A 27531-nucleotide genomic window follows, 5' to 3' on the forward strand; every position below is an offset into this window, starting at 1 on the left:
TAAACCCAGTTTGATGCATTGGAAGAATATCACTGAAACATGTGAAAGACAAGAATGCTCTAAAGTTGTTTTCTTTACTTGATAGCTTTAAGTTAATTTGAGATAGCACTGCTGTTGTAATTGTATTTGATGTATCTTCTTTCTTTGGAAATATAGTGAATTTTACTAAAATACTAGGCTATACATCTAAATAGGTTGCGTTAACCACCATGTTAATGCACTTTGTAATATCTTAACAACCTATAATGGACAGAAGGTGTATCTCTTTTTTATATTACTAACTTAACGTTGGTACTAAGGTTTATTATTATTTTTTTTTTTCCATGGTTAATACTCCTATATCAATAGATAGTATTCAAACAGTTGTGCTGATTTCAAATGTGGGCAAAAATATGAACAACTTCTTTATAACACATTTTATTAAAATCTATCATTCTTGACAATCTTGATTTGTTTTGTTTTATATTTTAACATAAGAGATATTTGCATCACAAGAAATATACTCTAATACTGAGAGTGCAAAAAATTAGACCAGCCAGGTTGATTATGTGAGATTAGAAAGCTGAATATCAGTCTGTTATGGCATCAACAGAGGAAGTTATTGCATATTCCTGAGGGATGAAGATGGTCAAGAGGACTGCAAATTCTGCAGCAGGAACGCAGACATCTTCTCTGCAAGGCTCCTTAAGAGAAAGGCTTCACAATCTTCATTGAGATGTAATTCTGTGGATATAGAATAGGCATTAGTATTCACTCAGATTACAAAATACTGTTAAAAGAATATGTGCGATAGATACAAATTATTTATAAAAGTTAAAAAAATATAGAAATAATAAATGATCAGTAAACTAAGTAATCATACTGGTAGGGAGTAGAACAGGATCCCAAGGAACAAGAGGACCAGCAGAAGAAGAATCGCTGCAAGGAAAATCCATTTGAATCTGCGCCAAACAATGAACTTCATGGTCTTGCAAGGGTTTGTAAACCAGAAGAATGACGTGTCAGGGCGGCTGTTGAATGAAGAAAGAAAGCAACATTCACATAATTCATGTTAAGCAACTCATAGAACTAGAAAACCATATATTCCATGTATTTTTTTTATTTTTTGAAGGATTTATTACTTGGGTTGTTCTAGTCTGGGATTCATGTTTGGCTCATCTCTGCCTTTCCCAGCAGGTTTCTCTTCCATCTCTTTCTCCTCCACTATTTCCAGTGTCATCTCTACTTTACCCTGCAGAGGTTTGAAACACAGTCTTAAACAGTAACCAAGAGAAAAAAACTTAACTAGGAACTGTGCTGTTGCCATAAACATACACCAAGCACATGTTTCCTGTCCTGCTCGATCATGCATGGCCACCAGCCTCTGACAGACTTTTGGGAGAAGAGCGAGTTGGGCAGAGGTTTTTTGGAGGCGACTGAGCCCACTATCCCAGGCAACATCTTCAGACTGCACTTTTCTGGGCTCTTAGCAGGAGAGATCAGATTGAGAAGGTCCAGTTCAACTGTACCTGTAACAAATATATAGATAAAAAAAATGTAATTAGTCTCCTATGCAGTAGTTCTCTCTCGCAGAGAGAGACTAGTTCTCTCTCGCAGAGAGAACTACTGAATATGCTGTGATTTTGCCGTGATAACTACTGTTATTACGGCATAAAATGGGGTTAATAACAATGCTGTTTCACCTAAGTAGTCATCCAAGGAGAATTTGTCATTGTCCCAAATCTGGATGATCAATTTAGGAGGAGTCCTACATTCAGTTTTGTCAAGATTCCAAAAGTGTTCCTGTAAAAGACAGACACTTTATTCAGATCATTACCTGCAACCATAGCAGCATGACAAAAAAAAAATACGGTTATAGCAACAGTCCCTTGATTCTTTGTCCCTGCTTCACAATCTCACTCACTTTCCTCGAGACAACACACAGCTGCTCAGCAGGCAGGTAGTCAAACCCAAAGATGAACCTCCAGTTGAAATTTCCATCACCATCCAGGGATCTGTAGTGGACATCGGTCTTCTGCTTGTTTTCCTCCATACCTGGCATCCATCTAGGAAACACGATAATGTCAAAGTCAGATTGGCTATTTGTGAATGAGTCCAGTGGTGTACAAAAATGCATAAAGTAAAACATGTGTAAACACAAAAAAAGGGCTGAGCTAAGAGACAGGACGAGGAATGTACCCTTTAACGTAGATGTCACTCATATCTTCTCCAGTGATGCTTCTTTCGTCCAGAGTAACATCAGTTGTGTTCCAAATGATGGCTCGCAAAACGTACCTATTTTAAATATACTGTTATATTTTATCCTTGGATGAACTACGATAAAACATTATTTAGTCAAGTGTCTCTTACTTCTTGGCTTTGCGTGGCGTGATATCACATGGGGGCCCTGGCAAACCAAGGCTCTTGGGGAAAATGTCCACCCACATTTGTATTTGTCCCTGTATTTGGGGAAAATGATGAGTCTTTGAAACAAAGCTTACAACAATTTAAAAATATTAATTGTACAGAGCATTAGCTTCATACTTTATCTCTACTTCTTGTAACTCTACTAAAAAAGTGTTATTGTTGATTTAACCTGAGACAAGTTGGGTTGGTGGGAGCTGCACAAGGTTCTGGTCTCCACATGCTCTGGTACCAAGCCCTGGTTTCTGAGGACATGCAGAGCCAGCCTCTCTCTGGCTGCACCTAAGTGCGGGTTAATCACAGTGTTTGCCTCTGCAAAGCACATGGCAAACCACAAAAGTCAAGGATAAAAGGATAGTGCACTGTAGAAAATGTTAATATCACAGATAAGCCAAAATGCAACTGCAGCAGAATACTTAATAATGGTTAAATAGTCTACAAGGCAAAAAAATAAAATACAAATAAAAACATGGTCCTTGAGATAATATAAATAATAATTCTACTAAAATCATGATAATAGGGCATTACCAAATTCTTGCAGGCTGTATTGTTTTTCAGAGAAAGACAGGGAGCTGCCGTCTCCCTCTATGCGTGGAGGAGGAACGCCACTGACTCGGGCCACGTTCTGGAGGATCTGAGAAGGCTTCTGCTGGTCTCTCCACTGATTGATCCCTGAGCTGCAAGAACATTGTAGCTTTATTAGCTTGGCTTTGAGGCTTACTTTGTTTGCTGTATCAACTGTACTGTACTGTACTGTTCTGTGGCTGTGGGAGTACATACTTACACACAATAAGTCTGTGGCAGGCCACAGCAGGACCTGAAACGAGACAGGAGTCTGTTCTCCAAATCGATGACTGTCTCACCTACTTTTTCATCTCTGCTCAGTAAATCATAGTCATACACAGAAATCTTCAGGTCCTTGTCTTGAGGCAGGAAGCAGGACATCTCAAACATCCTGGACAGAAATCGAGAACATCAAATGTGTGTTGCCTTTTATGTCCTAAGAAGCTTAAAAGAATACATCAACCCCAAAATGACCATTTGTATATCAATAAATCAACGGTGAAAAGTCTTGTTGAATTCAAGTAAATGGGGGCTGCGATTAACAACAGCAAAACTATATCAAAACATCCATTTACAAACTCTCACACAGCATGTGCAGCTTCCAAATGTAATTTGTCCCGTTGTATACTTACACCTTCCCAAAACATGCATCTTTGCTAAAACAGGGTAAAACCAATAAGTGTGCTACACACCTATGCAAAAGTGAGACCGTGTTTTAAATATTAAGGTTTTAGCAAAGATGCATGTGTTTGGGAAGTAGTGATTGTACGACTGGATAAACGAGACTCTGATTATACTGCAAAAGTTGTGTGAGAGTTTGTAAACGGATGTTTTATAGTTTTGCTGTAAACAAAATTGTTGACCTCATTTCTTGGTTTTGGGATTCTTCCATCACCTTGTAGACATGCATGAGTAATTAATCCACAGATGGGCATTTTGGAGGTGAAGTATTCCTTTAAAAGCAGTGAAAATCATTTGAACAAATAATACAATACCAAAAGGTTCAGTCTCACCTCCCAAACTCTGGGTTAAGGGTGTTTGGTTTGTAGTTATCTCTGTCATCCAGTGTTTTCCTTCCCAGTGCAATCTTCACATATGGGTCACACTGAAATGAGAACAGAAACATATTTCATCATTTCTTACATTAAATACAATCTAGAGCATGGTTGTAATTGTGACTCAATGCATTATCCCAAAACCAGATGGTTGGTCAGACGTAGCGTCATATAATACTCACCATGCCATTCGTATCCTTCGGCTGCAGGTCAAGACAGCGCACCACATAAATTCTGACCAGGCACTCCTGAGGACCGCTCTCAGGAAGCTCTCTGAACTGGCGGGGTGGAGCTGGCACCCCTGGGTCATCGGACAGTGGGTAAATCTTGAATGAGCCCTGAATATCACCAAGGAGGAAAGCACCATTAGTGATATACCGTCTTATCAATAAGATAATCACATTCACACCGGAACATAAGACCATGTTCCTACCTAAAATAGATTTTACAATCACAGATGATAAATTAAATCTCTGGGGTTTGTCATTCTACCTGAAAAATAAACCGCTGGAATGAAAACTGATCAGATGTCCACAGTCCAACAAATCAAAAAGTATGAGTCTAAATATTAAGTTACTGATGTTGCCACTCAACTTGGTCAATCTTTTAATACATTTTGACTGCTATTATGTCTATGCAATTCATAAATATTCCACCAGATGGCAGACATGGCTTTCCAACAGCAAACGCAGAGTTTTCTCATGTTACAATAGTTCAAGTATAATGATGCTTGATGACTGGAATATTTCTACAAAATCTCACTTCTTCACCTTGAACTCTCCCACCACAGAGGGATCATCTTCGTCATGTTCATTCTTCCCTCGCTGAAGTTTGAATGTGCTGCAGAAATCAGTGAATCCCTGGAACTGTGCAACCTCTTCGAGTTCCCCGTTAAACACCTGAAAACAATTACAGACTGTTGTACTATCTGCGATACAAAAATAAGTCAAACTTGCATTACTATAAGATTTTATTACTATTACTATAAGATTTTATACTATAAGATAAAATTTGTCTACTTTTTTCATTTAAAAACCTTCACTAAACCTGAACTTAACTTATCTACTGAGTCTCCCTAATGTTTGACTACTATTGTCTCTCTCTGTTTGGGATATATACTCCTACAAACTTATTTCAAAGGATTGAGAACAAGGACTTTCTGGTCACAACGCAGTCTGTCACATCTAGCTTGCTGCTGCTTGTAGAACCAACACAATCAAAGAAAAACGATGAGATAAAATCAAAAAAATGTTTTTGCGCTGTGCAACGACATGTTCTTACGTGTAATGTGTCGTATCCCTTTTTCAGGTAAGGACCACACTTTTCCTGTTCTCCAACAGAGGCATAGAACTTACTCCACCAGTCTATGGTTTCCTCCTCCTACGATGGGAAATAATGATGAACTTAGTATTTTTAGAGCTGTTATTTATCAGTACACTGTAGATCTCTGAAAAGAGAGAATCTCACCATTTCTGCTTGAAGCTGCAAAGTGGGAAGCAAACAAAGAATATGTATCAATAAAAGTAAATAAACTTAGAAATAGTGTCTCCCACCTTTTGTGAGAGTATTATTATTTACCTCAGTTTTTACAATGGGTCTCTCCTCAATGTCTATGACAACATCTCCCTGGGCAGCAGCTATCATTACCACTGCAAAGTCAATGCAAACAGGATACAATAAGCCTCTACTGTATGTAGCTGAGTGTTCATGTATCTGCATGCATCTTTGTATTTACCTCTGGCAGACATGCAGACTTCACTGTTAATGCGATACGGATCACAGCGGAACCTCTCCAAGCAGTCGATGGTGCACTGGCCCACTATTGGCTTCCTACCGAAAGGCCGGTGGTCGATTACCTTCAGCACAATAGGAGGGGTGTACATCTCCTCTTTGGGCAGAAGCTAAGGCGAGAAAACAATAGTACAGAACTTGTAAGAAAACATGGATGAGTCTAGACATGAAACACTTGCAGGTGTCTGAATATGTATTCTAGAAAGTTCAAGGGCGTGTATACCACTTTGAGCAGCAGCACAGATCCAGGGAAGTTGGGGTTCTTTTTGAAGTTCTTGACTACAGCGGTTTGAACAATCTCACCACCACACTCCACTATCAAACTGGGGGAGCAAACTGTGGCTAACTGGTAGGTCTTCATATTCCTCAAGCCCCAAGTCAAGACCTTGGAACAAATAAACACATTAACACAGTTTGAAAAAGGTGTATGGGCAGATTAAAGGACGAGCATGGTGGTAGGATACAGATGGAAGAGAATTACAGATGAGTAATGCAACCACAACAACAATCTTAGGGTTGGGCTGGTCTTGTCTGATCAAGTAATGTGTGTGAAGGGAATCCTGCCAAAGGAGCAGGATGGCGGGATGGTGTACCTCAATCGCAGTGAGCTGCACCACAGGCCTGATTCCCTGCGGAACCATGTAGAGCTTCTCCCCCCGGCGAGGAGGCACTAGGGGCATATCTCCATCATTCACCTGGACGGCAAAGCACAGTCTCCTAAATACATTGTCATAGTTAAAGTTATGTGTGTTTACTTTTTCTACTTCCTTCTTTACCTTGTTCTTCAGCATGAGTTCTGCAGCTAGCAGTATCTCCCCAGCACTGCAACCTTTTTTGGTGACCGGGAACCAGAGCAGTTTAGGGTTGACAGCCACACTGGGGTTCAGTTTCACTACTGGAGGGCATGTGCAGCGACCCAGGGGTTCATCTTTACCCTTGGAGATAAAGCGAGATGTAGCATAGCCTGATTACATCAACCACGAACCCAAGTTGCATTTCTAGGATGAATGTCTGGAAGTGATCGGATTTGGCAGATTAAATATTCAACGTACTACTTGATCACTGTCACACAGCTCCAACACCACATCAGGAGGGTTGCGGGCAATGGTTTGTGGGTCTCCGTGGATTTCAATGTTTTCAAAGATGAGAGTCTGATCCCATGTGGGGTTCAGGGTGGACCTTATGACTTCAGTAGTCTTACTCACATGGAGGAATGACACATGAGCGTAGGGATCTGGGGAGGACCAGGAGTATTTATTTTGATGGAAATACGAGACAGAACATGTGAATCTGTGCTGTTTAATAGAATTTATACTGTGGTAAAATTGTACATCGTGAGTAATTTCCATGTATTCCTCTTGACCAGGCTTGCACTTTGCTTTGAGTTTACCTGAGAAGCTGTCTTTGTCCATGGCACAGAGATTCCTCGCCTGATACACGTACACTCTCAGATGGTAAAGGTGAGACTCTGAAGGGAGATAACATGTATCAGCATGTTCAACTGTAAAATGTAATAACTGACTTCTTTATATAATGTTATTGTGCATCAAGACGTTTAAAGAAACAATCAGCATAAGTGACCAGCAATCAGCTTTGTCTGACCCAACAACTTACGGCTGAAGTGGCAGGAAACAGTGGGTGTGTTGGCCCCAAATAGTTTGGCTGCATCCGTTGTACTGGCCTTCTCGTCAACATCGACTCCCTGTTAACAAAACGCCAAAACAACCAAAACAACCAAAACAAACTTCCTGAGTGATTTGCCAACATCTGACCGGAACACTCACATGCAAAATAATAATGAGAGGCTATGACTCAGATGGCATAAAGTAACTACAAACTATAAATGTAAGAATACAACTAGTCGAGTTTCTGAGAGGACTCACTAATGCTCCTTCCAGCCTGAAGATGGCGGAGGAACCGATGCAGTCTGATGGGACCATCCTCCTTCGCCAGCGACGGCGGCGGAACGTGTCAGCGGAACGTTCCTTCCTGTGGAACTTCCAGCCAATCAGGGAGGAGTATTCCCAGCCTTCCCCTGATTCTCGCTTCTGTAGAAGAGACAAGGACAGGAAATATAATGAGAAATTGCACTCACAACATCGCTCAAATCTACTCTTTATCTCCTCTTCCTCACCTCAGTAACAGCCATTTTATCAGATATCTTCGTTCGTGGTCTAATGAATCTCTTCCTGCGATGGACATGATACATTTTCTCTGTTGCAACCCATGATTTGGGCTTATCATTAGGAGGAATGGTAACTCCGTATTCCCAACCTAGTGCCATAAGACACACACAGACATACACACAGACCAATTATACTTCAAAGATGCAAACACAATGAAGAGAAGATTTTGATCATATCGTTTAGTTTTAGTGTTCATGTTACCTTTCTCATCAACAGCTTTGTCGCAGTCAAAGCTCCAGTCATCTTCCCATCTCCATCCAGCTGGACACTCAAACTCTTCTGGGCTTTGAACCGTTTCTCCATTCTAGACAACACAGACCCTAATTTAAGCAAATTGACTCTACGTAAAGAATTTCTATTGACATCCCCATCATTGCCTATAATCGTTAAACCTGCATTATTTAACTCATTTATTTTGCTAGTTTTTGTTGCTAGTAGCATACAGTGCGTTTATTAGAGAGGTTTCTGGAATAAAAGTGAATCCAATAGTAGAGTTGTCGCCCATGAAACTAAAACAACAAGCTGAAAGATTAAAAAATGCTCCAAAGAACTGAGCAGTTTGGTTAATAGTTATCTTTGAGTGACCCAAAAAAAAAAAACTGATAATATTGGAAACTAAAATGAACAGGCAAGCTTTTGTCCTGTTATCTTCTCCCACATGTTTCTCAAAAATGAAATGTGTGTATATCTGTGTGAAAGCAGTAGGTCGTACCACGTCTGTGTAGGACTCTGTCGCGGGCTTCCACTCCCCACCAGGGAAACGGGTCTCATTCCGAAAGACTTCGTCTGTGAACTCTGTGTGGCCCGCGTCTGCTTCTGTCAACAGGCTGGAGAAAACACCACCAAAGTACAAAGGTTGTTGAGAAGCTGTGTGACTCAGACAGCAGCGATGTAGGACCATGATAAATCTCAGGAAGACGAGCTTCGGAGAACTAAAATTGTTTACATGAGCCTTAGTGGGAGGGAGACCTGCATAAACCAAAATCCTGAGTGATGCCCAAATTCCTTTTCATTTCCTGTGATTGTCTTCATGCTGTGGCTGGTACAAGCACTGATTTATGAGGTTTACTAATTAATCTAGAGGTCAGGGCTGAAATAAGGATTCTGGAGTGTGTCCAACTGTTCAGTGATAACAAGATGTTTGTGCTTGAGACTATTCAAGTCATGAATCACGAACGACTGTGCGAGTGTGTGTGCTTGTGCATGATAAAGTGAGTTTCTTAAATTTACCATTGTTCTGGGTCAACAAACCAGTCGTCCTCCCAGTCCCATCCACGGGGTGGCAGAAAGCGTTCTCGCTTGAGTTTCAGCTTTCCAGTCACATCGGAGAACTTATGACGACCAACCAGACCGGTAGTTCCCCACTTCCCCAAAACATGGGCATGGTTCTCATACTGCGGAATTAAAGTCACAGATAACACAACTGAAATCAGATTCAATATGTGCTGTATGTATTTGATAAAAGCTAATGCTTTGTGTAGCTACTGTACCATTTCAGCATACACGCTGAAGTTTCCCTCTGAGAAGCTGTTGAACTTCTTCTCATGGGCAGAGAGGCCGAGCCACATGTTGACCCGCAGCTGAACAGGAACCTTCACACCTTTGTTTTTGTCCATGGGATACTGACAAACGAAAATTATTAGTGTGGCAACAGTGAAATGCAAATTTAAAAATATATGTATGTATTACTGTATCTTGGCTAGTTTTGTACCTGCATGAAAATGGTCTGGGTCCGTCCACAGTGTTTGCCTCGAGCCTGTTCACTAAAGTTTGAAAACAGGATCTGGTTTGCAGGGAGTCGAGCAAAAGCCACTCGTTTCTCTCCTCTTAACATCCAGATTATCACATCTGGCATGCTGTTCTGAGGCTGATGGAGACACACTATATTTCAGTTACATAATTAAGTTTTTGATGTATTTTTGAGTTCCATAAGATTATATTTTTTGCATATCCGGACCTCCTCTGCCAGCTGCTTGATTCTGTCCAACCAGTCCTCAATGTCACCAACAGTAGCCTTGATGTCTGTGGCCTCCTCTCTCATGCGATTGGCCATCTCTCTGATACCGTCCACAGCAGCATCACGCAGGGTTTTCAACTGGAGATCCAGTGCAGTCACATTGTGTTGGCCCTCTAGCACTGGAAGCTGGAAACTGTTAAAGATTTGTAAGTGAGAGTAATGTTGGATGGGAGCAACACAATAACATAACTCAACCCTAACAACCACCTGAAGTTACATTATAGCATTACTCATACAACCTGTAGGTTGTATGAGTACTCAGACTCTGTCTGGTCCTGTCCTACCTGTTCAGGTCCTCAATCATGTGGTTGATGAGTTTGAGCCAAATCTCTGCCAGACGTGTCTCAGACAACTTGGCTAAGATGGCGGTTTTTAAAGAGGTGAGGTTGGACTCCTAAAATAAATCACAAAGACAGATAAAAGGAGATGACTGAGCAGTGCTACCTGTGTACAATATGTGCTTCTGTAACTTATTCTCACCAGTCGCTCAGCGATGAAGAGGAGAATGTTGACAGAGTCCAGACGGTGGCTGATGTCTTCCCAGTATGAAGTGAGAATCACTACGGGCTTAGTGTCAGCCCAGGGCAGGTAATAGTAGTGATTACCTGTGGGATTGAAAATAAATATACACAGTCATTGTAAACACAAGTTGTGGTGGAGACAGCTCATTCACATTTGATGTCCGTGTGGTCCTTCTCTTTGGCTTCATGACCCCTTAAACAAAGATTTACAGCATGGTAAATAGTTTAACATGAACTATGCACTGTTACAGCCGAGTTCGAATGAATATCAGACTAAATCTTAGAGTAATTTTTGTATTCTTGCAGACTTAAGCTTTTCATACCATCAAACACAGCAAAGCCGTACTGGGTGGTGGATGACAGGGGCTTGCAGGTGGAGTCCAGCTTGTTACCATAGTTTCCAATGCTGACCTCGAACTGGATTGGTTCGCCCGGCTCGTGGAGCATGCACGCACTGTGAAACACAGCGCACAGAGAGAACTTCCTCCTCCGCTGGTATTTCTGCACTCAATTATAAACGATGTGAAAGTGTCAGAGGTTAGGTTAGGTTATTTTTGTCTCTGTTTTCATCTAGAAACCTATTTTGCTAGATTCTGAGCTATTGATATTTTCTGAGCGACATTGCAAAAAAAAGTTAAAGGAAAAAAAGTAATGTATGAACTTACAGATTAAAAACTTTGGGCCTTTTATGTTAAGGATTATCATAAAAATAAAAGAAATATGGAGACAGCAGTAGTTACAGTACAAAGTGTATACCTGTGCCACTAGGATGTCATCACTGCAGATGTCATCCACATTCTTATCAACTTTCCCATCCAGCTTAGTGGACAGCTCAACAAGGACCCTCCCTCTGTAGGCGACCCCTTCACCCTGAAACATATCAAAATGCAATGAGCAGATTGTCATGCAGGTGAAATGTCTGTATGTGTCTATACATACAGTCCTGAACCGACTGTACTAAGCCAATAAAGTAGGTCTACCTTTCCAAAGTTGAGTTCCTCGAATGGATCAGGCAGGCCGGTGAATTCTCTCGGGCTACCGTAGAGGTTGACATAGCAAGGCCCAAAAGCTGGGAGAAATCCAACCTCAGATGCTGCAGTGCTCACTGTAACATAAAGACACTCTGCTTAAAAACCCACCTGGTCAGTTGCAAGGCTTTGAAGCAATAAGGTACATGAGAAAAAGAGGGTTAATTAAACTCTCAAAAAACATGCAGATGACCATTCTTACGTACAGTCAGACACTGTGTTGCAATCAGCCCGTGCGTCTGTTTCCAGTGGGGGGAAAAAAAAACATATATATTAATTGTCATATTGTATTATCAAAACATAATCATTCTAAAAATGCAGATTACATTATTACCTTCAATCTCTCCACCAGAGGAAGACATTTCGCTTAGGTTTAAAAACGTTGATCCGATGGCATCATCCTTGGTTAGACGATCCCTGCCAAGAATAAACTGACACTTCAAATATTGTTTTTTATATCATTGTCACTTGTGCACGTAGGAATTTTAGTTCTTACCAGTCATATATAGTCAACTTTACGCGTTCACACATGGACGGGAACTAAAGATGCAGACAGAGTCATGTGTTGATTTGTGCTGAAGGGTTAAGTGATTTGGACATTTTAATTAAGCTATTAGATACATCTTAATATGCATCTTCCTCACCTTGACTTGGAGATTGATGAGTTGATTCCACTCAGGATTAGCATTTTTCTCAATGGTTTTGGTGCACAGCTAAAACAAAAAAATGACATTGCATACATATAAAAGTTACACAGTGAGAACACTTAGACATCTTTTGTTCGTTTAAGTCAAATATGAAGTACCTTCTTGCCAGCAAAGCTGACTTCCACATATGGATCCACCAAGTTCTTTCTGTCTCCGTCCCCTCCAAACACCCGTTTTACCGTCTGGATAAAGGCATCATCCACTGCAATGAAAAATAGGTTCTAAATATTCGTTTTTTTAAGGTGATTTGATTGAATTAAAGCACGATGGTTGCAGGAATGTATTGGTCACTTACTCTGTGGCATATCCTCGGCACGGTAGACTTTGAGGCTGAGTGTGGCCCATCGCATTGTGACACCGGCCGGCACCAAAAGATTGCTTTCTATGTCATCTTTCTCCTCACTTATATCTTTCCGCTCAGTCTGGACACAGGAGAGGAGAGGAGAGAGAGGGGAGAGAGGAGCGCTTGTCATGGTCTTTTTCAAAACAGATCTGTACTCTGTGTGTAATATAAATAAACTTGATGGTAGGAAAGAAGTACACACACCGGTGGGTCATCTCCAGTGCCCACAACAGTTATGCTGACTTTCAGGTAACCTCTGGCCCCTGAGCTAGAGTCATCAGGATCACTCAGGAGGAGCCATTTCCTCATAATGGCATGACCTGGACAAAGTATAATATTCAACATGTTCAAACACCTACAATACAACATAATATATACATACAATCTTCATTTTCTACATAGGATGCATTTTATATGGAAATACTGACCTGATCCATCATAGATGTAGCCAACATCCAGCTGTGTAAGCAAGAATAAACACATTTGAATCATTAAAAAAACTTTAAATCTGTCAACCTGCTGGTACTTTAATTGGCGCACCTTGAACTCTCCTATTAGACTGTCAGCTCTGAGGGAGAAGGAGTCATAAACCTGTCAAGAAAAACACAACTTTACAGCTACAGTAGATGAGATGTCCTGATTTTAAAACAAATAAATGTTCTTTTCTATGTTTGCAAAAGAAAATTGCATTAAAAAGGAGTTATCTACCCACCCGAAGACTAATGCTTTCGTCAAACAGCTCTGAAGGGAGCATGTTTACATTGTAGAAAAAAATCTGAAGGACAGAAACAAGTCACAAATAAATGAGTATGTTGGTCACTGTATGCACAATACATGTTGATGTCATGTTGATACACACATTGTTATCAGGCATAGTGACAAATATGATCAGACTTACAATTTGTTAAGGTGAGATGCTTATGCTTTGGCAAAAACTGAGACAGAGGAAAACGCATATGAGAGGAGTTAGATAAAGCAGACACTGCCTTTAAGGTCAACTGTCATATCACTTCTGCCGACATAGAGAGAAATACCACAGAGGGTTATTAAAGCTGGTAAGGATTCAGTAGCAAAGCGAAAAGAGAAGTGGATGTTGACAAGCAAGATAAAAGGAAAAAGTTATCAGTCACAAATTACTTTCTATAGGATGTGGTATCTTTTTGCAGGCTAATTACCTCATTGAAGAACGGGTTATTTCCTCTTCTAATTCTGGTCCTGTGGGTCTGTCCGCATACATTCACTTTAACCACTGGTTTAATGTTGTTGCCAGGAAACTGTCGACCCTCGATAACCCGAATACGAATCTAGACATGAGAAGATACAGTAAGGGCAATTTATCTGTGTCCTTTATGAAAAGGTACCATTGACTTATTTGGGTTGACAAATACCTACAAAGACCATTTATGGGAATAAAAAAAAAAATGTCCCAAAGAAAATCAGTGAAACTGTTTTCCCTGAGCCATAATCAATAGAAGGTTTCCATGTTTGCAATTCTCTCAAATCAGGGATACATGTTATATTGCGCTTTCTGTTAGTTCCATTGTATATTTGCACTGGTGAAGCTTGCTGTCATTTATGTGATTAATTATTAAGAATTTCACCCTTAACTGGCATTTGTGATGATCCAGGAACACAGTAATCAAAACATGAACAATACCTGGAAGTCCTGAGGCTTATTGGCCAAGGCCCTATGCCTCTTACTGCTGAGACGGACTGGCTTGTGACTGGCTTTCCCAGGCTGGTTTGGGGAAGTGGGAGCTCCTGGGCCAGCAGTCTGACCGCCCTCCACGTCCGCCTCTCTCTCATCGCCCTCATCACTGTCTCCTGTGGAGCAAGACCACAATAATCACAAAATCATTCAAATCGATATTCCCAAAACACGTTTTCATTGTGTTCAAAAGTGTTTTGGTTAGTTGTTGGTTGGAAAAACTAAACAATTTAAAATTCCTTATTATATACCCCTTTTAATGTGTGTTTATTAACTGATTGTTGTTTGCCATTGTGTTTTTGTTTGCTAATTATTCTGACTCTGTATACCCTGTGGAAATGAGTTAATGCAAATTGTGATGTTTTGTTATTTTGGGAGGGAATAAGTCAAATCTAAATCTACCATCTCTTTTGCTTTCTTAGCCTGAACTGTTTGCTTACCTGCATCCACATGAGACGTGTCTCCATCAGGTTGGTCATTTAGGTTAGTGTCAGCTGGTGGATCATACCCAATGAGCAAATTGATGGTTGCCTGAAAAAAGAAAATGCTTTCTCCATTAACATTAACAGCTCTACTGTATATGTCTAATGCCAATTATATATCATAGGATAATCAACTACTTTAACTATATGGTCAACAACTTCCTGCGGCTCTATACAGATACTAGGCACCATCCACTGCCAGAGCTGAAGCTGATTTAGCTGACATTATGGATCATAAAAAGTATGACATATTATTGCTAATGGTATTCACCCCAATAGCCTGTTGTTTCTCATTGATCAAGGGCACATTCTTTGATGGGAGGGACCTCATGTGACCACTGGCCAAGTCTTTCAGAGGGATTTTTGCCGAGCCAATGAACCTGAAAAGCAATCACATTTATTTGTATTTTCGACAGACAATCATACACATATCATTAAATGCATAATTTCAGCTGAAGAGAAGCAATAATTTGTCCCTTTTCACACGAGGGAATTCAAAGCAATGTTTGGGACTGTAATTACTCGTTGCCGTGGACAGTTGGTGTTTTCTACTTCCCAATTTCACTTCTTCACATATTATGACAAGCTGAGTAACAACACCTACGTTTTCTACCCAACAGAAGTCATGTAGCAACAGTGATTATTAACCACAATGGATTGCAACACATTTGCGACAAACCAAATAGAAAAAACATCCATTTTGCCTGTCTAGCTTTTGGCAAAAGAGCCATTTGTAAGCAGCAGTCGCATCTTTTAAGAGAACAAAATGGATACTTTGCTGTATGACAAGGAGCAGCTGGTTACACTGGCACGTAGAAAAAGCAGAAAGATGGTAACAATTAACATCTACCACAAGCATGTGCTGGGCGCTCTGTGCCCTGTGTGGTCAAATATAAAGCAAAGGAAGGGGGTGAAAAGGCAGTCTTATAAGCAACGCGAGAGCAGGCATTGCCTGCTGATGCTCAGGCTATGTTTTCTCAACAGTTGTCATTGTTGATCATTACACAGAGTTTAACACACTTGGCTTGTCCTTGGATAGCCGAGTCAAATGTGGAGGATAAAACAGAGAGGCATTTCACTGTCTCCCCAGGAGAGAATTTAGTGTCTCAACCACTGCAGAGGCCACATGCAAGGACTGGTTTATACAACTTAACATTTGTATATGTTACGTCGCTTCGGAAACTAAAAAACAAAACTTTCAAACTCTAGTTTCAAGTTACCCCCCAGATAAATATTTGCCTGGCAGTCTAATATATTTTCCACTACTTAGATATCGCTTTTTAACAAAGCTAAGATTGCTTTACATCTTTGTCAAACAAACTGAGCAGTCTGTGGAATGGCGTATGTTGATAGTTTACAGTTTAGATCCCTCTGTTAGGTTTCTTGAGTCAAATTCCTTTTCTAGATTTTCCTAGATTGAAGACATGGGGGAGAGTTGGTCACAAAGTGTTGCCCAACAAATCTCCCTCCAGAATCAGCCTTACTCTCTGTCTAAAGTTTATTTCGCTTTGGATTACAGGCTGTGTTACGACTAGTCATCACAAATGTGCCAATGACAAGCCGACGCAAGCTCTCTTATTCACCCCCCTCATGCGTTGCGGGCAGTGATTATGGAAAAATATCCCTGTGTGTTCGTAACTGTAGAAGTCACCCACCCATCCTCCCCCATCCCTTGTGCCAGCCAAGAATAATTTAGATTATACACTATCCGTCACTAAAGTGACTCAGTGGAAGTTGTATTACTTGTTACTAGTATTATTATTACTTATTATTACTTAACTGCACTGCAGAAAGACAAAAAGAGTTAAAATCACAATTACAAAATGGCTAACAAACAGATATACAGTAAGAAATTAAGCAGTCTGAGTCTACCGTCGGAGGGGAGGGTTAGAAAGAAATTACTTTTTTTCCTTTTAAGGAAACATTGCTTGTAAGAGTGAGAGTACATTTATGAAGTAGACAAAAACATTTCTTCACTGACACTGCTGCAAGTCTTAACTTGGTCGTGGTGAGTATTGTGGTTATACAGCTCAGTTAAGTGAAAACATGCTGCTCTCCTCTCAGCCACACTATTATAAAGGATAGTTGTTGTAGTACAACGGCTAAGAAACAAACGCTTTCACAGATTGTAATCACACATCTACCTTCTCAAAAGGTAAACAGTTGAGGCGTAGTGAGGTTTTCCCTGTCAGTTATTACCTGCACTACAAAGCGAAACATAGGTGTTTCATTTTTTGGGAGGGGGGTTCTTCAAAGACCGCCTCCACTTAGTCGTGGGAAAGATGTTCACACTCACAGGCCCTCCTCCACACATATAGCAGTGTGTTTAAATGATCAGTATTTAGTCATACTCAGAGGTAGGCGGAGGGTCATGTATTCATTAATTACCAAAAAAAAAACAATACACACTTTAAGCACACAATATGAAACTATGCAAATATCATAATTTCAATGTCTGATAATTGTCATACACATACTTGTCTTTGCCGATTGTCTCATAGTCTTTGACGACCACGCTGATAAATGAAGATGCATCCAAGGAAGAGCCTTTTAGATCAAATTCAAGCACCTGTAATTACAGGGAAGACACCTTTACAATCAATCATTTAAATTTTAAAACAACAACATGCAGTAGTTTTAACTGAGGTAATGACAGCAGCTCTCAGGTCAGTAATTTCAATAAACTGTAAATGTTAACACATTCTGCACTTACTTCGTTCCATACAGGATTCAATTCATTATCAATTGTTTTGGTTTTCTTCTTTTCACCTGTAAACACAACAAAGAGCACCATGTATTTGCAAAAACTCATAATCTGGTTTAACAGTCCTAGAGAGAACGGTAGATACTTCCTCTCAAAAGATAAATCAACATTTTTCAATCTGCTAGAAACAGAGGAACACTTAATACACAAAGGCATTTTGTAAATATAAAGTTCAAGCTGTGAGGCCAAAACAAGTTGCTGTCATCTGTGGACAGAGGGATTTTCTGACCTTATAAGGATATAGACTTCGTTTTGATTATTAGTCACTGCCAACTCATTCAAACTACTGTAAACAGCAAATACATTTCACTGCAGAAGTGATGTCCAAAACCTTGGATGACAAAAAAGATGATAGCTTGATAGAAAGTGAGACACTGTGTGGACAAGAAAAATAGTTAAATAGAGCATACGGCAGAGAAAAAAAAAGTAAAAGCAATAGTCTCACCTCTAAAGACAATCGCAGCGATGGGATCTGGATTTCCAATTTTCTTTTTGGGAATCCCACTAGCCGACTCCACAATTACGCGAAGCATTTTGATATTTAAGTCCCAATTTATTCAGCGAAATGAATCATATTCCATGGAGAGAAGAGAGGATCCGTGACAGAGGGAACTGAGAAACGCACAGATGTGCAGGGGGGAGAGGATTTGGGGCTGGAGGATACCAGAGGGCTGGATCCCAGAGGGCTGGATAGCAGAGGGCAGCCTCACTCATGAGTCAGAGGCACCAAACACACCAGCCGTCACCAGGGTAGGCGAGAAAGAGACCCGGAAGAAAGGAAAGCCTAGTTTTCTCGTTATCTTTCAAAAGGCGCCATGCGTATAACTAAATATTGCAGAGTTGTGCAGAGCTGTGAGTTAAATCAAGTGCCATCCAGGCAAATCTGCGGAGATGGTCCTCCTCTCTTCTCGTGTGCTGCAGCGCCCCCCAGAGGCGTCATGCGGCCCTCCATCCTATGGTGTCAGAAATAACGACGTAAACTAGCGGTATAACCTTTAAATATACTCACTTGCGGTAGTTTAGCCGTCACTCCATACTTTGATAAGACATATACACAACTTACACAAGATTACTACCAGGTTTGTATTAGATTACTAATACCAAGGTAGTACCAGTTCACTACCAGGTTAGTACCAGGCTACTAATTCCAGATTACTACCATATTAGTACCTGGTTAGTAATACCAGGTTAGTACCGTGGGCCTGGTGACGTAGGCATTTAAAGATAAGGTTAGCTAGTTACCGAGCTAGCTACATTGTCGGTCACGTTATGTTAGATGTTACCGGCGAACAAAACCATCTTTAACCTGTAAATATCTGATGGGTACTGAGTTGTCGTTTAGCTAGCCTCACGTTAGTAAGACCCGCATCCAGGTTGAAGGTTTAACTGACGTTGTGTTTCCGTTAAATTAACGTTAAGTTACGACCACTTGTTACCAAACTAAAGGTGAATTTGTTCCGGTTGGTTCGGGTAATGCTGACTGTTTGGAGATTACATTCAGATTAATAATAATATCACTCTATCTTTATCTTCCGTGACAGTATTTACTTCTTCTTGAGCAGTGGGCCTTTTTTAGGCAACACTAACTCAATGCCATGATGTGTTTTGATGACGTTATTGTGGAGTTATTGATTTGGACTTTACAGCTTTAGGTTGTAGTTTACATGTGTTGACATGTGTTAGTAAGGTGGAGGGAGGGGATTGAACGCAGGACTGTTGTCTCTACAGAATATGAAACAATCCTAGATCTAGTTAAATGTCCCATGGTACTTTGATAATGATCTAAAAGCATCTACAAGGAAGTCAACTTCTCATTGAGAATGTATATTTTTGAAACTGTAAATTTTGACACAATCTGAAAAAGTATTATTGTTTAGGCAGTCCATTGTCATATTTGTTAGCAGGTGATTAAGATGGCGTCCCCCAGATTTAAGGGTTCACTCAGGAAAAAGCTCAACTCAGAGCTTGATGTGGTTGTCAGCAGCCTGAAGAAGGAGAACGCCTTTCTGAAGAAAACCCTGGTTGAGTTGTGCCGTCAGCATTCAGAGCATAACAGGATGGTCGAGGTAAACTTAACACTAACTCAAGCTCTCAGTGCTGTTTCTTTGTTTTTTACTCAACAGAAGTAAACGAGCCGAGGCGACACACAATGCACTGTTAAATGATGTTGGTATGGATTCACAGTAGCTGAGCATTAGTAAAATCACTTGTGTCTCATTGTCTTCCCGCAGAGGATCCTTTTTCTTGAAACTGTGAGGCTTGAGAGTTGCCAGCAGCTCACCGCCAAAGACGAGAAGACTTCGCCGCCAGAGCCGCTGAGTGAGAAAGAAGGGAAGCAGATGGATGTGGTGAGTATGAGGAGAAAGAAAAGCATTTCCAGTTTCTCACAAGAGGTTGAAGAAATCAAGAACAAGCTTGTGAGCGCCTCAACTAGCTAGGTGTCAATATCTCGATAACAAAGTTGCACAAAAGAAGGTACAACACGACTCAATTTCAGTATGAATGAGTGTAATGTAGTGCTGAGGGAACACAAGGGAACAAATATGACAGAATGGTGTTTTATTATGGAAATCATACATTTTTTTAATACTTTTTCTAATATAATTGCCTATTAAAATTAATGGTATTTGGCGATTCCTTTGTTAGATGCTTAACAGTAAATATTTATGTTTTTAGGTGAAGAATAGCTGACCATTTTCATAGCAGACATTTTGTCATTGCGTGTAAAATCACAGGTGTAACATTAACAATGACGTTTTTCTATTCAAAGCATCCCACTAAATCTTGACAGCGTGACAGTTAGCCAGCATGAATAATTCTAGGACCTAAAACCAATGAAAACAAATATAATTCACAAAGCACATGTTTGTGTTGCTGCTTGGTGATTTTGATTTACAGAGCCTCTCTTACCAGTCTTATACCACTAGATGGCAGCAGTTGTTTTGAAGTCCTGTTCTCCATAAAACAAAGAACACAAGTCCTCATACAGAGCATATCTTCACAGTGACTTTCTGTATATTGTAGAGGTTGTAACACTTGAGAACGTGATGCTCTAAATCCCACTGTGCCTGTGTTTTGGGCCTTGTTATGACAAGTCATTGTTTATTCACATATGTGTAATGCTGTACTGTATTTTCCTGTTGTCAAATAGGACTCCACTTCTGCAATGCAGCTACGTGATGTAAGTGCTGTTTGGTGGCCACACATCTGGAGGGAAAAGTTTTCTTCTGTTTGTATCTTTCAGAAATGCTGAATCCACCTTTCTGTATTCGTGGTTACTTTTAAGTGCCTACTTTGTGTGCCCATTTGTTTCTATGTGGGCCTGTGTACAGTATAGATGTTTCCTGGCAAGACTTGCTTTCTGTCTTTCTCTGTCATGTGCTTCTCATTCTTTTATTCAATCCCCTGAAGGCCTTGGAGAAGAACAAGCAGTGGCTGGAATATGACCAGCAGAGAGAGGCCTCTGGGAGGGCAACTCTGGCCAGAATGTTATGGCTGGAGAAGCAGCTGAACGAAGCCAGTCAGGCCCTCTCACAGCAGCACAATGAAGGCCATTCAGATGGTGAGTGAGACAGTGGGCAGTGGGCACTCACTGCTGGGGACACAAAGGGCAACAGACTGTCACAACAAGGTTTTTAAGATATCGAGATTGTCCTTGAGTAGCCCGCCATTACAGAATCTGCTGCTTGCAATGCGCTGGCAAAATCATGTGGTTTATTACTCCATGGTGCATGGGTGTGGCTGTCTCTGACATCTTCGATTGTGTAATTTTGTCTTCTTTTTTAACATTCAATAGTTTTGCTTTGTTACAGAGAAGGAGAAAATAGGCCAGATGCAGGAGCACTATGAAAGACTCTTAAAGAAAGCTAAAGACGAGCTGGAGGTGCTCAGAGAGAAGTTCAACATGACCGACCAGAAGCTGAAAGTGACCCAAAAATGGTATGTCTGCAGCTAAAAAATACAGATAATGTTGCTGCTTAAAGTTGGTAGTCAGCTGCAAGACAGACCGTTTTATGTGTCTATGTTTAGGTGCATGGAAAGAGAGAGGGATGTGGAAGAGTTTAAGCAACGGCTGCAGACTGAAACAATAAGCAAAACAGGTGCACTGGGAGATCATTATTGCTCTGAGGATGAAGAACAATGGCTGAGTGCTGAGACCGAAAACCTCCAGTTCAGACTGGAAGAGGAGAGGCAGAAGTCAGCTAACATTGAGCTGCAGGTATGTCTTCATTGAACTGTACAGTAAAACAAATAAAGAATCTTACCTTCAACATACAAGGGAAGAAAGCAGACCAAATAAAAAGTCAAATCTGTCTTTTCAGTCATCTCTCTTTCAGAGATTTTGGTTAAATGGTCACCATGCAGACCAGGAAAAGATTGCAGACCTGGAGAGACAGGTATGGAAGTGTCAGTTATCTCAGTCTTGGTCCCCTTACTTAAATACAGTATTTGTTTTTACTATAAATTAAGGTATAATGTTAATCCATCCACTCTCAATATTGCCACATTAATTACACGTTTACATTTTAGATCAAGATTTCTTCACAAGACCTTGAGGATGAGAAGCAGAATTGTTCATATTTACAGAAGCAGATGATCCGAGTTCTGAAGAGGCTGCAAACAACGAAAGACCATGTGACAAAACAGTCAAAGGTTGGCATGAATAGTGATTATTGTATTCTAACTTCATCAATAATTAATCTTCAAGCTGCATTCATTGATTTTTGGAGGGGCAGCGTAAAGCCCCCCAGAAGGTCAGTAAAAATAAATTATGGTTTGAAAAACCAAAACAATAATCCAAAACAAGCTAAATGCAGTTAGTTGGGTAAAAAAAGGTCTGTGTAACTATGTGACTTTTTTGACATTTTGCATAGTAATTTGATCCATTTTTGTTGGTCAACAATAACAGCACTTAAAAAGCTGATTGAATTACCCAGCGTCTCATTTGTCATAACTGATTGCTGACTCCATTCAAATCAGAGAGACCAGCAGGATCGCGCCTCATGTGAAGCAGTCTCATGTGAAGCGGCCTCCCTGGGAACCAGAGACAAACTGACATGGTCTCCTCCCAGGAGCTTGCTGAATGAAAGCTTTCTGGAGTGTCCCATCTGCCAAGCCGAGTATCCAGCCAGTCACTACCGAGAACTGATGAGCCACCTAGAAATCTGTTTTGACTGAGCCGAGAACTTTTTCAACTCTGTATCTTCTGTAATATGGGTGGTTTTCTTTACTTACACTATACCGTGTGACCAGAGGTACCTTTATCTTAATAAACTACGAGTTGAGTTGCTAAGGTTGTGCTTCAGACTATTTTTAATATACCCACAAAGCTTTGGTGAGCTCTGAAATGCTTTCTTACTTTAGCAGATAGCAGGTTGTTACCCACGCTAGCAGCTCTGCAGATATTCAAAGTCCCTAGAGGATTGATTCTTATGACTTTTACTCAAACTTTCCTCTAGCAGCACCAGCACATTAACGTCACAACATCTATGCATTGACACAACATTTTGTCCAGACATTCTTGGTCCCCACAGAATATATTTTACCAAGTTTTGTGGTCGCCACCATGAGGTTCACATTTCTGATTTTGAGGGAAATAGCTTGACAACTGTTGGATGGAGTGCCTGGGACTTTGCTACAGATATTGAAGGTCCCTCAAGGATAAATTATACTGACTTCATCGAACACCCTTACCAGATCAAGGCTTCAATGTGCCCAATTTGATTTATGACCAAATAACTGCAATACAACATTTCCATCAGCCTCATCTGCACTTAAGTGTTGAGTGCAGATTAGCAAATGTTAGCATGCTAACAGGCTAATCTGCGATGGTGAACCTGGTAAATATGTCCTGCTATAGCATGGCTATAGTCCTGTCTTAGTCCTGTTTGTGACTATTTTGTGAAATCGTGCTGTCAGGGACCTTCGGGTTGGGGTTACTTTTTCAGGACGTGGATTAGTATTGCTACTTGACATACTGGAGAGGTCTGTGCAGGGAATGTGACACCAAGGGTTAACCCACTGTAGGCCAACAGCTTTAGAAAAATATGCTAATATGGTCTAGACATTTCTTAGTTTCTATGCCTTTCAGCTGCTTTTCATACGGAAGCATCTTCATGGAAATTTAAATCAGAAGAGACAGTGTGTGTTAACTAGTTTGTAAAAAAGTAAATCTCTCCACTTCCTAAATATTTTTAAATCTCTGTGAAAGATGAAAAAGCCTGTTTTCAGCAGAGCCACTGATCAGTTAATATATCACTGCTGAGGAAGTAAACCTGGTAATCTAATTCCCAATGTAAATAAAACTGGTGTCTAACTAATTAGATCTTAGCAGCTAATTTGAGGTTTACGTGGTATTACTGATCAACAGCTCCATTGATTGAAGATTAAAAACTGGATTAACGCTCAGGGTAGTCAATCCCAGTCAACAAACTGTAGCATGCTGCCAAAGACATGAGCCACAGTGTGCCTGTATACCTGTGTTTGATATTGCACAAAGAACATCCTGTAATGTTTGACTCCTTTTCAGGTAGAGTAAACAGCATCACAGAGGCTAGTCACCACCCTCCTCTGGTATCACTTCATGGTTTATCAGCTCCTTTCCCCATTCACTTCTCTGGTTGTCTCCAGGCGTGAATTCAGCCGACATGGATACAAACCCTCATGCTCACTTTCTCCACTTAAGAAACGTCACCTATTTTTCCTTCTTCTCTGAGGTGCACCTCTCAGATCATGCGGCCACCACTGTGGTCGAGACCCTGGCTATCGCCGCTGTCTTCCTGGTCTCCGTGGCAGCGAATGTGGGAGCCGCAGCCTTGGTAATGCGGGAACGCAGACTGCTGACCAACAAGAGCATCCTGACCCTCAACTTGTTTGTGGCCGACCTGCTGTTTGTCAGCATGATCCCACTCATTGTGGCAGTGCGGTGGACGGTGTCCTGGACGCTGGGCTATGCGACCTGCCACATTGTGCTGTATGTCATCTGTGTGAGCGGCTGTGTCACCATCACCACCCTGGCCACCATCAGTGTGGAGAGGGTGCAGGCCATCCTTCGACTGCGAACTGTGCCCACTTTAAACCGCAGGATGGTGACGGTCACCATCTTCCTCATCTGGGCCTTTTCTGCACTCGCCTGCATACCCCTCAGTCTGTTCTTCACTGTGATGGAAGTGGAGTTCCCTGAACAGGTATGGATGGATTGATGGATGAAAGGAAAGTTCAGTGTCCCTGCCATTAAAGTATTTTTTTGTTTGTTTATTTTGTTGTTGTTTCCACAGGAGCGGGTACACATTTGTACCCTCAAGTGGCCTGACGCAACTGCAGAGATTGTGTGGAATATGGCCTTCACCGTCCTGTGCTTCCTTCTCCCAGGATTCATAATTGTGGCCAGTTACAGCAAAATATTACAGGTGGGTTTTGTTGTGCTTTCTGATTGATGAAATTGTTAGATAGTGAAGTAAAGGACTGTTTAAAGTGTTTTAGGATAAGGAGATCCCAATACTATTAAAACATATGTATATATATATATATATATATATATATATATATATATATATATATATATATATATATATATATATATATAGTTAGACTCCCACACCCTGCCTGTGACACTCAATAATTCCTACTTAAGACATACATCTTTAAAAAATGTCTTACATTTATAGGTTGTTTTAACATAAAAATGCCAAGTTATTCTAAATTATTGAGGACATGGAAAACAGTAGTCCCCTTGTTTTGGCCCCACTTTGATAATGATGGTTCATTTGATAAGTATGTTCCCTTGAATTGTAGAAGTGTGTGGATAAACCTGTAATAATCAGTTATTCTTGCCGATTCAACCCATTGGCTTGCTGACATATTGACTGCCACTTGTGAATAGACATGTAGCCGTCATTGTTTGAGGAGAGATGCAGGTGTTTTATGAATAACTGAAGCTGAAAATTGTGCCTGTGTGTGTCCAGGGTGTTGCACTATCAACTGTCAATATTACATTGGGCAACCTACCAATGTGGACATTTGAGTGATACAGGCAATTGAAAATGCAAATTTACAATTTGTGATTTTGGACTAAACTAAATAAATTGAATTGAATTGAAAAACAGACTACATGAAGATCAAAATGTTGATGCATTTCTTTGTGTGCATATTATATAATACCATTATGCTATATTTGATTGTATTCCAGATTGCTAAAATATGTCGGCTAAGGCTTCGACCCAGAGACATCCGGTCCCGAGTTGGAGACTCTCCTGAATATCACGTCTCTCGTCAGGATATGAAGCTCTTCCGTACCCTTCTGTTCCTCATGTTCTCCTTCTTTATTATGTGGAGCCCCATTTTCATCATCAACTTCCTTATCCTGGCCAGAAACTTCTTGGGTCACCTAGAAGTATCCTCTACCATGTTCTTCTGGGTGGTAACAGTCACACTGGCCAACTCAGCCCTCAATCCCATCTTCTACTCGGTCTGCCAGTTCAAGAACAGCTGGCGCAGGTTCTGCTGTGGTTCTGTTGTCGCTCCACTGAGAAAAGCACCTTGTGGCAGTGGTCGAACGCAAGGAAAACGTCCATAAATGTGATCATGATTGTTCCGTCAAATGGAAGATTCCAACTTACAGCAGCTCTCGTGACATTTATATACCTCTCATGTCAGATACAATGCCTGCTTGTAGGTGCATTACTAATATTCATTTATATTCATAAATGATAAGGGCAAACACTGTAAAGAGTTATTTTACAATAAATCATCTGCCACTTTAAGATTCTGTTTTTTCTTTTTAGTCAGAAAAACAAGTATCTTGAGATGCCAAATAAGAAATGTAGTGTGCCCAGTGTGTCAATTACAGCACGGAATGATTATCTGAAAAGCAGCAGAATGAATTACGTAATTTATTGTGTAAACAACTTACAAATGCAAGCAGGTATAACGGCAGTAGTGTTACATGTCGGCAACAAGAAAATCCAAAAGACTGATAACTAGAAAACACAGCACTAACTAGACCTTTAAACACCCTGTTATAAAGAAAAATGCCGAACAAAGAAACTGGGCCGGTATCCCATTTGAATCATGTTAAAATTAGTTAATCCTTTCTTAGTCCCACAGCATGGGAAATTTGCAATAATATTGAATAAATATCACTTATATACCTATAAATGGAGGGTGTTTTGATTCATTTGGACTCAACATGACAGCCGGTATCGGCTACATTTCAGGTAATTGATCTTAAACGCTTTCAGAAAAGGAACACTGGCATGACTGGCATAGTCTTCTTGAATCCAGATCTTTAAAACTTACCAATATAAAGCTGTGCTTCAACTTCAAAATAATGTAATTATTGCAGCACGTCACAATTATTTGTATGGCGCAACTGTTCCCTATCTGTAGATACACACTTTTGAATGATACAGATCAATTTGATAATTTATAGCAAATTATTTCCTGGACCCACGGATAGTATACCACAGATGCCACTTTGAAGATAACTGCCATGGCACTTAAACAGCTTTGCCGGGTAGTGTTATGGTAGTGTCGATATTCTCCTTACAAACTGCCTTTTCACCACAGTATTCACTACTTATTAAAATGAGTCAACCGTATTTTGCATGTTACTTTGCAAAAGTACAACACAAGAGATGAGCCAGTGAATCATATAGATTGTGGAAACCCTCAGGCATGATTGCAGTCTTGACTTCTTGACTTGCTCAGTGCCCTCTTCTAGTGCAGGTGCGATAACTCAGCTAATATTACCAGTTAGGGGATTGGCCCCAGTAAAATGACCAGTGGCTGGATTTACAAGTTAAGAAAGCTCAGGGGCTTTATGACTCTTGCGTCACAGTCATTAGTCACCCCTAGGATCCCCTTACCCTGTAAGCCACTCACTACCGTCTGTTACTGAGGAGAAGGTGGAAGCTGTGTCCACAGACAAGTTTTGGAAATGTCTCAGTAGGGTCTGAACTGTC

General features: G+C 40.6%; 2 protein-coding genes and 1 pseudogene across 3 annotated transcripts; 2 read left to right on the forward strand and 1 right to left on the reverse strand.

Moving 5' to 3' along the window:
* Positions 1 to 410: 410 nt before the first annotated feature.
* myofl (myoferlin like) lies at positions 411 to 18102 on the reverse strand (the record flags this gene model as incomplete). The annotated part of the gene is made up of 54 exons (XM_079229536.1): positions 411 to 723; positions 863 to 1010; positions 1122 to 1231; positions 1315 to 1508; positions 1683 to 1782; positions 1904 to 2045; positions 2179 to 2274; positions 2350 to 2438; positions 2576 to 2715; positions 2932 to 3080; positions 3188 to 3358; positions 3981 to 4072; positions 4205 to 4360; positions 4793 to 4921; positions 5304 to 5402; positions 5490 to 5504; positions 5601 to 5671; positions 5758 to 5923; positions 6037 to 6198; positions 6407 to 6508; positions 6590 to 6748; positions 6866 to 7047; positions 7204 to 7281; positions 7428 to 7515; positions 7697 to 7861; positions 7948 to 8087; positions 8201 to 8303; positions 8712 to 8826; positions 9230 to 9393; positions 9490 to 9621; positions 9711 to 9866; positions 9957 to 10149; positions 10301 to 10410; positions 10497 to 10621; positions 10861 to 11038; positions 11294 to 11407; positions 11518 to 11642; positions 11772 to 11804; positions 11900 to 11982; positions 12062 to 12105; positions 12210 to 12278; positions 12371 to 12474; positions 12568 to 12694; positions 12820 to 12935; positions 13044 to 13074; positions 13156 to 13206; positions 13328 to 13390; positions 13791 to 13919; positions 14273 to 14439; positions 14764 to 14854; positions 15077 to 15185; positions 17283 to 17374; positions 17519 to 17574; positions 18015 to 18102. The coding sequence occupies 54 exons, from the start codon at positions 18100 to 18102 to the stop codon at positions 685 to 687; spliced, it is 6150 nt and encodes a 2049-aa protein (XP_079085662.1). The 3' UTR covers positions 411 to 684.
* A 1380-nt stretch (positions 18103 to 19482) lies between these two features.
* On the forward strand, positions 19483 to 22747 carry LOC306746585 (centrosomal protein of 55 kDa-like; annotated as a pseudogene). Its single transcript, XR_013771253.1, has 8 exons — positions 19483 to 19635; positions 19801 to 19917; positions 20902 to 21131; positions 21382 to 21508; positions 21599 to 21788; positions 21892 to 21966; positions 22100 to 22222; positions 22550 to 22747. The product of XR_013771253.1 is annotated as a centrosomal protein of 55 kDa-like (transcript).
* A 1469-nt stretch (positions 22748 to 24216) lies between these two features.
* LOC306746586 (free fatty acid receptor 4-like) lies at positions 24217 to 26263 on the forward strand (the record flags this gene model as incomplete). Its single annotated transcript, XM_079229516.1, has 3 exons — positions 24217 to 24756; positions 24847 to 24978; positions 25758 to 26263. The coding sequence occupies 3 exons, from the start codon at positions 24217 to 24219 to the stop codon at positions 26142 to 26144; spliced, it is 1059 nt and encodes a 352-aa protein (XP_079085642.1). The 3' UTR covers positions 26145 to 26263.
* Between the last annotated feature and the right edge of the window lie 1268 nt (positions 26264 to 27531).

The sequence above is a fragment of the Taurulus bubalis genome, assembly GCF_910589615.1.
Source record: "Taurulus bubalis genome assembly, chromosome: 14".
NCBI classification, from domain to species: domain Eukaryota; kingdom Metazoa; phylum Chordata; class Actinopteri; order Perciformes; family Cottidae; genus Taurulus; species Taurulus bubalis.